Source organism: Priapulus caudatus, unplaced genomic scaffold (genome assembly GCF_000485595.1).
Source record: "Priapulus caudatus unplaced genomic scaffold, Priapulus_caudatus-5.0.1 Scaffold925, whole genome shotgun sequence".
NCBI lineage: Eukaryota > Metazoa > Priapulida > Priapulimorpha > Priapulimorphida > Priapulidae > Priapulus > Priapulus caudatus.
This window is the reverse complement of record NW_014577986.1, coordinates 125562-138061: the sequence shown is the minus strand read 5'-3', so window position 1 is coordinate 138061 and position 12500 is coordinate 125562. Positions and strand designations below refer to the sequence as shown.

The following is a 12500-nucleotide window of genomic DNA, read 5'->3' as shown; positions in this document are numbered from 1 at the left end:
TTGCATCTCCGAAGCAGAGCAGGAGATGGGGCAGCACGTGGACGATGTACGGTTCAAACAGTCGTCCCAGCATGTGACAGAGCATCTCAAACGCAAACAACGCTCCTGAAATCATCCCACAAACAAACAAATGCTTAAAACAAACACGATTCATATCGACAGCGCATTTTCTATCGTACATACGTATCTATCGTATATTTTCGTCCCCGAGTTGGGCAAATTGATACATCTTAGGGGAAATCAGGTCATTTTTAATCGGTGCTAGGGTGTCAGCTTGTGTCAATAGAAGTGGGACATCCAGGCGGAGACATGACAGGTGGGATGACAGGTAGGATGACAGGTAGGATGACAGGTAGGATGACAGGTGTGACGACAGATAACATGAACGGTGATGGAAACAAAGTCGCAGAAGGGATCGCGCGTCCCACCTTCTCGGTGCTTGTAGTTCTTCTTGTCCTGTATAGCTTCCTGTAACTGCGGCATGATCTCTAGCTGCTTCAGGGCGAGGATGCCCAGCCCCTTCACCAGGCCTGCGAGTCCGTACGCAGCCCCTGCAAGCAAACACCTCACAGTGTTAACCTGCTGATTCAGATTGATTTAGTTTAGAATATTTTTTAGTTTTGGCTACAATGCCAGTAACTAATGCGTCTACGTCACTAGTATCAGTGACTGTGAATATAAACTAATAGTAATTAATAGCACTAATTAGTATTAAGCAAGTTCTAATTAGTAACTATTCGCGGTAGATATGCAACGATGGCGCATAACTTAAGATAATAGTACAAAGTCAGAAAGACACAGTGAGTGCAAAATATTATTCTATGTGGTAACACCCTCCTCCAGTGGGAGTTTCGCACGAAACACCATCATAATCATTTTATAAATCATAGTGATAAAAATATGGCTTTAAGTGAAATTCTAACGGCTGAGCATTCGCTATGTGCCGACTGACCTTTGCGCTCGGCATAGTTTTCCGATTCCAGCAACAGTTGGAGCAACTTCTTCACGAGTTCTGGCGCCTCGGCCTTGATGGCTGGCACGAGAGGGGGCAGGCAGTTTGCTACGGCCTCCTGTACCTGTGATACAAAGACAGACGATAGAGACAAGCATCAAACATACAGCAGACGACACGGTAACAGTAACATAACATATCCCTCTCTCCCGCCTACCTTCCCACTCCACTCCATTTACCTTCCCCCACCTTCCTTTCCCGACCTACCTTCTCCCCTCTTCTGTCTACCTTCCCCCTCTCCTGTCTACAGTTCTCCTCTCTCTTGCCTACCTTACCCCACCTACCTCCTATCTTCCCCCTCCAGGCTACATTCCTTCTCTCCCACTTACCTTACCCCACCTTCCTTCCCCTCCTGCCTACCTCCCCGTGACCTGCCCACCTACCTTCCCCTCCTGCCTACCTCCCCCCCCACCTGCCCACCTACCTTCTGTGACGGCGTGGTGAGCGTTGCTATCAGCTTGGCGACGATCGGTTTGACCTTGGGATCGTCGGTGTCAAGGTGACGAGCGAGCGATCCCATCAGGATGACGACGCTCTGCCGTACAGCGTCGAAGCGACCAGACGGCGGAGCCTTGTCCAGGAAATCCTCAAACACCGGCAGCAGCAGGTTCACGCACTCCTAGCGAGACAAATACGGCGCGCGCGCGTTAATGCTGACTGACAGGGGCCACCACGCGCAGCAGCAAAAAATGCTATTTTTCTCGCTGTATGTAACTATCTATAAAAAATATAAATTCTGTAGTGTATTTATCAAAGTTTGTGTTCATGCGAATAAAAATGATAAAATAAGCTGCATTTAGTTATTATCCAATTGAAATGCAAATCCAATTATGCATTGCACACTGGCAGAGTTCAGCTTTTAGGAATGGAAGTAAAGATGGAGGCATCACTTTCTCACCGACTCTGGATAGGCCAAGCGCCATCCAGTTAGTATATAAAGATCAGTGGTCTCACTGCTAAGGAAACACTATACAATCTATGCACGTATATAAAGCTTAGGTTAGCAGCAGCTGCGAGACTCGATAATGCGTGTGTAAACTGTGATAACTGACAGGCGCCTCGTCCCCCACCTTGCCGTGATCCGTGATGACAACGACCGCGGACATCAGCATGTGATTCCTAACCTCCTCGTTTCTATCAGCCAACCCCTCCTCCACGAAGAACGTGAAAAGCTGACCTGAAATTGTGATAAAAAATAATTTGCATTATTCCGTTAACACTTGTATTATCTTTTATTATTCTATTTAAATTTTAAATAAAAAAATAAAAAAATAATTTTAATAATTCGAGATGAATAATCAATGCAAATAAAATCGACATGTGACTTTAAGACACACTCTACTATCGATATTTGCTCATGAAAGAAGTATGAGTTCAAACCAGCAACAAAGATCCGATTTTGAAGAGAAAATATTTTTTGAGAAATAAAAGACGATTGCGTACCGATTTGGTCTTCGGTGAGATAAGAGACAATTTGCCAATGGTCAGAGCCAGACCACTTCTGGCCGGCCACTCGTCCAACCTTCTCCGCCACGAGTCGGCCAAACTGATCGAGTACTGGTGGCACCACCTAGCAGCAGAATTGTGTATCTACAAACACTGTCATACTGTACAGACACTACTCATAGATTTTAACGTTATATAGTGTGAAGCTTATAACTCCAGGTTAATGTCAACTTCATTACAAAACACACAAATGTTTACCAAATGCATTTAGTATTTATATTTAATATGCAAATGTACTTTAGTAAACAGCATCAGCCTTCATCTTTGTGGCGTAGGCGTCATTAACATAGTAAACATAGCTTAAGTTCAGTCACATATGAGTTGCCCAAAACAAACGAACATGCCAACACCTTTATCAGCACCGCCACTAACAAGCAAACACACCAAGGCGGCGTCGGCGTCGCCACCGACAGTGAACGTACCTTGAGCTTGGTGGCGTACGTGTTGTAGATGGCGCTGAGGGCGGCGTCCATGCCGGCCGCGGTGCAGCTCTAGCGCGCGAGACATCGCCTCGGCGGCGGCGCGGCGAACAACTCCCTCGTCGTGGATCACGTCGTCGATGAGTCGCGAACACATCGCCGCGGCAACGCTCATCCCCGTCTCGTCCCACAGCCTGCAAGGTCACGCGGCAAGGTCGTCAGGTCACGCAGCCGAGCGACCGTGGATGCTGCGCTGGCCGTGGGGGGGTGTGTGTGGTGTGTGTTTGGTGGGGGTTACAGTATGCGCATGTGGAAAGTGCGGCTGCATGAAGAATTAGTGAGGTTGTTACAGAGCATAAGTGTGGTGTGTGATGATGCAGGGGTTAAACAAATAAGCCATACTAAACGATTATCTTCCAAGTAGTATTATTCCCCTCTGTTCCCCTTACAGCCAATATTATAGCCATAGTTACCGTCCATTTTTGCTTCCCCCTTACGTTTCCCCTTAGTCCCATTATAGCCACATCTACCATCCATTTCTCCCCCGCCCGTATGTTTCCCCTTAGTACTATTATTATTAGCCATATCTACCATCCATTTCTCCTCTTTACGTTTTCCATTAGTGATAAACCAAGCATCGAGGAGGATGACAACGAACCTGAGAGCGAGGATCTGGATCGCTTCGTCGTTCCTCCTCATCGTGCCTGACGACCCAGACTCTCTGCACGAGTCGCATGCCCTGCTCCTCGTCCATCTCCTCGTCGCAGCGGCAGCACCAGCATCATCGCCATCAGACACTGTGTCGAGAGGATATACAGAGAGATGTATACACACATCACGCACGCACGCATGTACACACGCATGCTGGTATATACCGGCTTCATCGCCATCAGACACTGAGTCTAGATATACATGAGAATGTATTACACACATCACGCCATACATTGCATGTACACGCGCGCATGCTGGTATATACCAGCCATCATCTGCCATCAGACACTGTTCGAGGATATATACATAGAGAGACGATGTATACACACATCACGCACGCACGCATTGTACACACGCATGCTGTATATACAGCATCATCGCCATCAGACACTGTGTCGAGATATATACGAAGAGATGTATACACACATCGCGCACACATACATGTACTCGCGCATGCTGGTATATACCAGCATCATCGCCATCAGACACTGTGTCGAGATATATACATAGAGAGACGATGTATACACACACTCGCGCCACGCATGCATGTACACGCGCTTGCTGGTATATATACGCAGCATTCATCGCCATCAGACACCATGTGTCTAGATATACATGGGAGAGCGATGTATACACACATCGCGCACACATGCATGTACGCACGCGCATGCTTGAGTATATCACCAGTATCATTGCCATCAGACACTGCGAGATATACATGGAGACACACGCGCACCATAGGTACGCACGCTACGCACGCACACAGAACAAACATATATATCAGCACCACTACGATCAGACACTGCAGACACATATGACAAATGTATAATAATCGTTATGCAACGCATGGATGCATGCACGCACGCGCACATAATACCTGAAGAGCCGTTTCTCCTGACGGTGAGAGCGGAGACTGCAGGCCAAGCCAGTAGTACGTCGATCTCCCCTGGGTGGCGCTGGCGCAGCCGTCGATGCCACTCGCCACACACGGCCGTTCGAGCATTGGCCTTGCACGCCAATCTGGTGGAGGCGGCCGGCGCTCGTAGCGACACGTGCCGTCAGCAGCTGCGGCAGCATCTGTCGGCGCGGCAACAGGTACCGGGCCATTGCTGCCAAAACACAGGGGCGAAACAAGTACGTTTCGTTCTGACAATTGACTAATCATCTGACTATGAATATCCAAAACCATTTCATACGTATTCTTCCCAACATATTATATAGTTATATAATATGTGTGGAGAAAGGAATTCGTATGAAATGGTTTTGAATTCATAGTCAGAATGATTAGTCTAATTATAATAACGTATCATTTAACGGACAACTTCACTGCAATTACCCGTTGTATATAAATTCACTATCCCAAAACCTCACTACCCTGCTACTGCCACCCCTCTACCACTACCCCGCTACTGCCACCCTGCTACCATTACCTTGTTACTGCTACCATGCTACTGTTTACCATGCTACCATTACCTTGTTACTGACTACCATGCTACTGTTACCATGTTTACTGCTCCCCACCTACTGTTTACCCGCTACTGTTACCATGCTTACCATTACATGTACTTGCCTACCCTGCTACTGCCACCCTTTACCATTTCTGTTACTGCCACCACTTGCTACCATTACCTTGTTACTGTTACCATGTTACTGCTACCCTGCTACGTGCCACCCCTCTACCACTACGCTGCTACCATTCCCATGTTACAGCTATCCCTGCTACTGCCACCCTCTACCACTACCCCGCTACTGCCACCCTGCTACCATTACCATGTTACTGCTACCCTGCTACTGCCACCCCTCTACCACTACGCTGTGCTCACCACGCTAGCTTCGTCATCATCGTCGTCGTCGGTATCAGCGTCCGGGTTGCGAGTAGGTTTGCCGTGCGTGAGATGACCTTTCAGGGCCTGGGCAGAGGACATTTCTCGTCGGCCTCCACCGCCGCGCGCGCCGCGCCTCAGTACACTCTCCAGCAGCGGAAGGCAGTACGCGAAACCTAGAGTTGTCCGCGGCACGAGGGAAACGAAACATCTGTGTTACCGACGTGGTCCTACTCTGAGGGGCAGGTTCACAGTCATTGTCTGTACACAGCACACACGCAGACATGCATGCACACACACACACACATACGACACACACATTGCACACACACGCACACGCACACACATACACACACGTACACTCATCTATGCACGTACGCACCGCGCATACGCTCACACACACACAAACGAACTCGGTCATTCCTGCACAACATTCTCCCATCATACCTCTCTCTACTATTGCCGTCCACAACAATTAACCCCACGCGTTAGCGGCAACGCGAAAGTTCACCCATCCACTAAAGCACTTCACGGAGAGAAACCCTTCCTCCCCTCTCCCTCCCTGCCCTCCTCCTCCTACCCCGGGGGATCACGTGTCGCTCGTCGTACCTGGGGCGGAGAATCTCTCCCCTCCCTCCCTCCTCCCCTCCCCTCCCCCTCCTCCCGGGGGATCAACGTGGTCGCGTCGCTACTGGGGCGCGAGAATTCTCCCCCTCCCTCCCTCCTTTCCCCTCCCTCCGCCCTCCTTCCCTCCCCCCGGGGGAGGGGGTGTCGCGTCGTACCTGAGACGGAGAATCTCTCCCCCTCCCTCCCTCCCCTCCCCCGGGGGAGGGGGTGTCGCGTCATACCTGAGACGGAGAATCTCTCCCCCCCTCCTTCCCTCCCCTCCCCCTCCCCCGGGCGGAGGGCGGTGTCGCGTCGTACGCTGAGACGGAGAATCTCTCCCCATCCCTCCCTCCTCTCCCCTCCCCTCCTCCCTCCCCTCATCCTCCTCCCGGGGGGAGGGTGTCGCGTCGTACCTGGGGCGGAGAATTCTCCCCCCTCCCTCCCTCCCCTCCCCTCCTCCCGGGGGGAGGGGGTGTCTGCGTCGTTCATACCTGGGGCGGAGATCTCTTCCCCCTCCTCCTCCTCCCCGGGGGAGCGGGTATCGCGTCGTACCTGGGGCGGAGAATCTCTCGGCGTGTTTGTCCGCAGCGGTCGTCGCGTGTACGATGGCGACGGCGCGTCGCACGGCTGTCTGCAGCGCCTCCTGGCACCACCAGCTGTCCAGCTCACACGCCGGCTCCAGCATACGCAGCGTCACGTGACCGATCAGGTCACCTTGACGACGGCAACAACGCAGAAATGAACGACCGTGATGCAATCGGATTCTGTTTCACTCGCTCGCAACCCACGTTCGCGTCTCCGCGCAAAATTGCATTGATCGTTCGTATACGTCGTTTATTATTAATTATCACTTATTTAATCATTATTATTGGTTTTTTGTTTTTGTTTTTTTATTTATATTTTTTTTTTATTTATTATATTTGTTAAAAAAAATATTTTTTTAAAATATTTTTTCATATTATGATTATTATTGTTATTATTATTATCACCATCATCATAATTTATTTTGTTAATCAATTATTTAATCATCGTTATTATTGTTTATAGCAATTCACCGCCTGCACTCACCGAGGTGTTTGAGGTCGTCCGTGTAATCGCATGCAGAGAGCTGCAGGAAGGCGCGTGTCGCGTGGGGGGCGGCGAGCGGTGACGGCAACAGCCGCAGCAGCCCCTCGAGCAGCCGTGGCAGGTGCACGGCGGCGCCCCCTGCGTTGCCGTCGACGATCGCGCTAACGATGCCCATCGACTTCGAGAGTCGCACATCAAGCTGTCGAGAAGATCAAACCGCGACTCGTTAATTATACTTAATTATAGTTAATTATACTTAATTATAGTTAATTATACTTAATTATCGCTAATTATCTCGCAAATCTCGTTGCCGTGAGTCCAAGCACGATTATTACCAAGAAATCGCCGAAGTTAGCAGGGAGCCCCCCCCACCTATACGTCGCACTACAGGCGCCACCTACACGTCGCACTACAGGCGCCACCTACACGTCGCACTACAGGCGCCACCTACGTCGTTTAACAACGAGTTGTGTCATCCATCTTACCTTCTTGAGATTGGCGCGCGTGCGACTCTCCTTCTCCAGCTGCAGCTTCAGCATCTCCTGCTGCTTCTTACTCAGCTGGGGCTTCTCCTCCTTATTCTTCTTCTTCTTCTCCAGCTCCTGTAGCAAGGGACGCACGCAGCGACGCGTTACGTGAGAGGTGGGCCCATCGTCGCTCCCACCCGCACCCATGCCAACACACACGCACACGCACATACACACACACACACACACGCACGCACACACACACATACACGCACGCACACGCACATACACATACACGCATGCACACGCACATACACATACACGCACACACACAGCTAACCTACCCCTCACCTATGCGTCCATCTAGAAATGTCATACTCTGCTCTAGTTAAGTTACATTAAAGTTTCCTCGGTTTAATCTAACGTGGCGTCACAAGATTCCTCGGATTCCCTCGCTGGTTTATTGCCACGCGCGCCAACACCCTCAACCACCAGTAAAAGCTAACATAGAAGAGGACTGACAGAATGACTGCTGTCCAGCCACCATGCATCCATCACACTGCTGATCACTCAGACACTCCCCTCCCGCTGATGCCGACGTGGAAGGGTGTCGCTCACCTTTCGTAGCTCTAAGTCAGCAAGCTGCTCCTTGTAGCTATACACCTTGCTCTCTCGCTTGATGTTGCCCTTCTGGTCCTCATCCTTGATGCTACAAACACGAATATTGTCCATACATTTCACTGTAGCAATCACTGCAGCAGCAAACAACCCCTACTTGTTGTGACCCCCACACATGGCACTCTAGCACATAGCACTAAACAGGGAAAAAAATATAATTTATTTTTCGGGGGCTACTTTTCAAGCTCGCGTGGATGAAAATAGCACTCTAAAATTTGGTTTGCATTAAACTCATGCAAATTTACGGGGTCTCTTTTTGGCATTTCGGGGGCTAGATCACCCCGAGCCCCCGTGTATTTTTTTCACTGGTACTAAAGCAGCTTGGATGTAACGTTGACTTAGTGAATATGCTAACTCATCCTAACGACCCAACCTCCATTACACAGCTCGCTATTAAAGTGCAAGGCAGAGCAAGATATACCGAGAAATGCCTTGCAACGATAAACACGTTCTACTCGTCTCACTTCACTTCAGCACTTCGTTTTTTCGCAAAAACAAGTGAACGCAAGCGAAGTCCCATACCTCTCGATCACGGACTTGTCGTAGACGTCGCCCTCTGGTGTCATGTAGACGGCGTAGTCGGCGAGCGATATCTGCTGCGCGCCGACGTCGTCAAGGCAACTGATCACGTGATCGACGAGCTTCGGCATGGCGGCTCGCGGCGACACGCGGGCGAGCGTCGCGATCACGTTACGCCACGTCTGAAACACACGACGCGACGTGACGCGTTCAACGCTCGTGACCGCACACGTGCGACCGCACTACGATTCCACACGTAACTGTCATTTACGGGATCGTCGCAGGATGCGTTTGTAGAGTTGATTGTATTTTTATCGTTATTATTCGTGTGATTCCGACAAAACTAGGGTTCAGGTAATGCAACCAGGGGTCAGGTCATATAAATGGAGGTTATTAAACACAATTGGGTGTCAAATAACACAATTAGGGGCACACGTACCACAACAAGGGGGTCATGTAACACAACAAGGGGTCATGTAACATAACAAGAGCTCACATGACACGACCAGACATCATCCAACACAACGGCGGGCCACCACGTAACCGTAACAAGACAATTCTACAGAGCATTCAGCCGGATTACAGAAACCCGAGCGCGCGTCTACGTCGATAGACGTCGCATATGGCACGACAAGAGAGCGTCCGGCGGAGATGGCGCGGGGGAGGGCGTACCTCGTCGAGCGTGGGTTCTGCGTCGAGCATCACGACAATGGCGTCAGCGTGCCGCGACACAAACTCGCCCGCGTCCACGCGCATCAAGCACAGCACGTCCGTCCACAGGTCTGGATTCTCCATGACTACAGCGAGCGAAAAAACACAATAAAATAATTTGCACAAACACTTTGACCGAAAATTATGCATCGATAGATCACTTCACCATGCCACATTCTTTGAGTTCAGGAAATGCACTGTCACAGAGAGAGAGAAACTCTGTCTCTAGAGAGAGAGAGAGAGAGCTATTGAAGGGTTCTCGCTGAGAAATTCAGAAGGAACGTCGGGCACTCGGGCCCAATTCATCGCCACGATTGCCTAATCGGACTTACATAATTATTAATTTAACTCGTGCTTACAGTAAACATAAACGACAGTACACAGTCACGATTACTGTCACCCCGTCGCGTTACGCACAACGTTAAAAAAAACGCGAAACCCCGACGTACCGACGAGGGGGTGGTGGGCCGTCAGCAGTGTTTCCATGGCGATGAGGTCGGCGTCGCGGGCGGTGAGGTCGGGCACGGCGGCGAACGCGGCGTTGGCCTCGGCGAGGATGCGTCCCGCGCGCTTGCTCTGCGCGTCGCGGTCGTCAGGGTCGCAGGCGTCTGCCTTCACAAGGTCGTAGCCGATCTACGCACGAGCAAGAGAGAAGCGAGTGAGTGAGAGAGATAGAGAGAAAGGGGAAGAAAGAAGAGAGAGAGTGAGAGATGATAATGATGCTACTGGTGATGGTGGCGGCGGCAGCGGTGGTGCTGCTGCTGCTGCTGCCACTGATGTTGTTGTTGTTGTTGTTGTTGCTGCTGCTGCTGGGGGGTAGTGTTAGTGATGGTGGTAGTGCTGGTGATATTACTACTACTACAAATAATAATAATAATAACAATAATAATAACAAAAGAACTACACAGTTTATACAAACTGCAATTCGTAACCACAAACAATCAAATTCGCGACAGCAACATGTTCGCGTGAAAATACCGACAACAACAAAAACATGCGAGGGAGAGCGGCATAACAGACCTTCTGCGTGGCCAGCATGTCCTTGAACTCCGCCAGGAAGGACAGGGCGAGGCTGGCGCCCCCTAGCGACGACATCAGCTTGCGCACGCTCGCGGCGACAGACGACCGCAGTTGCCACGACGACCGCGTCATCGCGTAGACGACTGCACGGTAGAATGGCTTCGCGCTGGAATCGGACGAAAATGTGAAAAAAAGTCTCGGGGTGGAAAAAAACGGACTCATCAATCCGAGTGAGATAACGACTTCCTTCACGTGATTGTTGTTAGCCGGAGAAGCAGACGAAAGACACCTAGAGCGGCGGGAAATCTCATCAGTACCACGGCGTCAAGAAAGCACACCTGATCTTTACATGCACACAGGTGCAGAAGTACGTCGATCAGACGCGCGCGGCAGACGTTACTAGCATGCGAGTCGGAAGCGATCGCACCCCCGCGCGCACGCGGCGCCCCCTGGAGGAGCCGTACTCACGTGTGCGCGATCGCACCACCACGCGCACGCGGCGCCCCCTGGAGGAGCCGTACTCACGCGGCGCCCCCTGGAGGAGCCGTACTCACATGTGCGCGTCCATGCGCTGCGGGTGGGCCATGACGAGAGACTCGACGAGGCGGGTGAGGCCGTATAACGCGGCGTCGTCGCCCGCCGCTAGCAGGTACTTCTCCGACACCAGCAGCTGCTTCTTGGGGTCGAGTATCGTGCTCCAGAAAGTCGTCAGTTCGTTATCTAAAAAAAAAACACGCCACGATGATAACGATTCACATTTCAATAGAATCATTCCCCTTTTTATTCGAACTTATCATATATATAAATGAAAAAAATAAAATAAAAATAAAGCGTCCGCATCGGTACTGACGACGATCGCTAGATGGCGCACCTATGTCGTCGTAGACGGCAGCGAGCTTGACGAGGATTCGCGACGCCGATACGGCCTCCGTCACAAGCAGCATCTGGTTCGACTGACCGGCCGCCTTCTCTACAGTCTTCAGCAGCACTGGCAGCAGCTCCCTGGCCTGAGGCAGGGCGTCCCCTGAAAAACAAACGCCGCACGTACGTTGGTATGTCTGACGCGATCGCAACGCCCGCTCGTGTCGTTGTCACCCCCACACGCACGCACGCACGCACGCACGCACAACACTGCCCCATATGTTGTAATCTCTAAGTCACAGTTGTAAGTTAGCACAGTCAGAAGATCAAGTAAAAAGTTATGTGTAACTTCTTAACTGTTATTATAATACATATACATACATACATGTATATTATAATACATCGCACATCTCTACTGGCTATTAATCACATTACTAGTCAAGATGTGTGTGACGCATGCGAATGTGCAGCGACTCCATCTCCTCCAAAAAACAGACGACTAATTAAGCTAACAACCGCAGCATCCCTAACGACCCGGACGCTTGCACTCACGATGAGAGAAGGCTGCATTCATGCAGAGCAGGTAACGACTAATTAAGCTAACGACCGCGGCATCCCTAACGACCCGGACGCTTGCACTCACGACGAGAGAAGGCTGCGTTCATGCAGAGCAGGTAGGCGTTTCGCACGGGCGACGTCGACGACTTGAGCGCGATGCCGGTGCGAAAGAACGCTACGAGCTTGTCCGGCACGCGCGTTGTGAATCGCTCGCACCACGCTGACAGCTGCGCCAGCGCGTGCACCAGCGTGCCCTCGTGCACTGAAACAACGACACATGCAGATGTGACAAGAACGGACACGCACGTCCATGTTACGTGTTGTCGATACACATTGTTATTATTATTATTATTATTATTATGATAAAGATGATGAATATTATTATTATTATTATTACGCAAGTGATTCGTTCTGGAGAAACTTGCTCGTGCTGCACAAAATTCTTAAAGGGATACAGGAGGGATGCCGGAGGGATGCGGGAAGGGATGCTGGGATGTTTGGGATGCTGGGATGTTTGGGATGCTGGGATGTTTGGGATGCT

At 50.6% G+C, this 12500-nt stretch overlaps 1 protein-coding gene across 1 annotated transcript in view; it reads right to left on the bottom strand.

The window, feature by feature from the left end:
• The window catches only part of LOC106814433 (translational activator GCN1-like), a 54598-nt gene that overhangs the window by 17224 nt on the left and 24874 nt on the right, over window positions 1-12500 (bottom strand). The window contains 23 exon segments of the mRNA XM_014818750.1: window positions 1-105; window positions 429-551; window positions 953-1076; window positions 1437-1631; window positions 2083-2184; window positions 2456-2531; window positions 2533-2582; window positions 2903-3131; window positions 3243-3259; window positions 3596-3694; window positions 4526-4757; window positions 5461-5647; window positions 6630-6791; window positions 7146-7344; window positions 7631-7747; window positions 8231-8321; window positions 8813-8991; window positions 9482-9606; window positions 9970-10153; window positions 10541-10706; window positions 11095-11260; window positions 11412-11564; window positions 12045-12221. The exon segment at window positions 1-105 is cut by the window's left edge and continues 17 nt beyond it. Of these exon segments, the coding sequence (XP_014674236.1) occupies window positions 1-105; window positions 429-551; window positions 953-1076; window positions 1437-1631; window positions 2083-2184; window positions 2456-2531; window positions 2533-2582; window positions 2903-3131; window positions 3243-3259; window positions 3596-3694; window positions 4526-4757; window positions 5461-5647; window positions 6630-6791; window positions 7146-7344; window positions 7631-7747; window positions 8231-8321; window positions 8813-8991; window positions 9482-9606; window positions 9970-10153; window positions 10541-10706; window positions 11095-11260; window positions 11412-11564; window positions 12045-12221 (3258 nt within the window).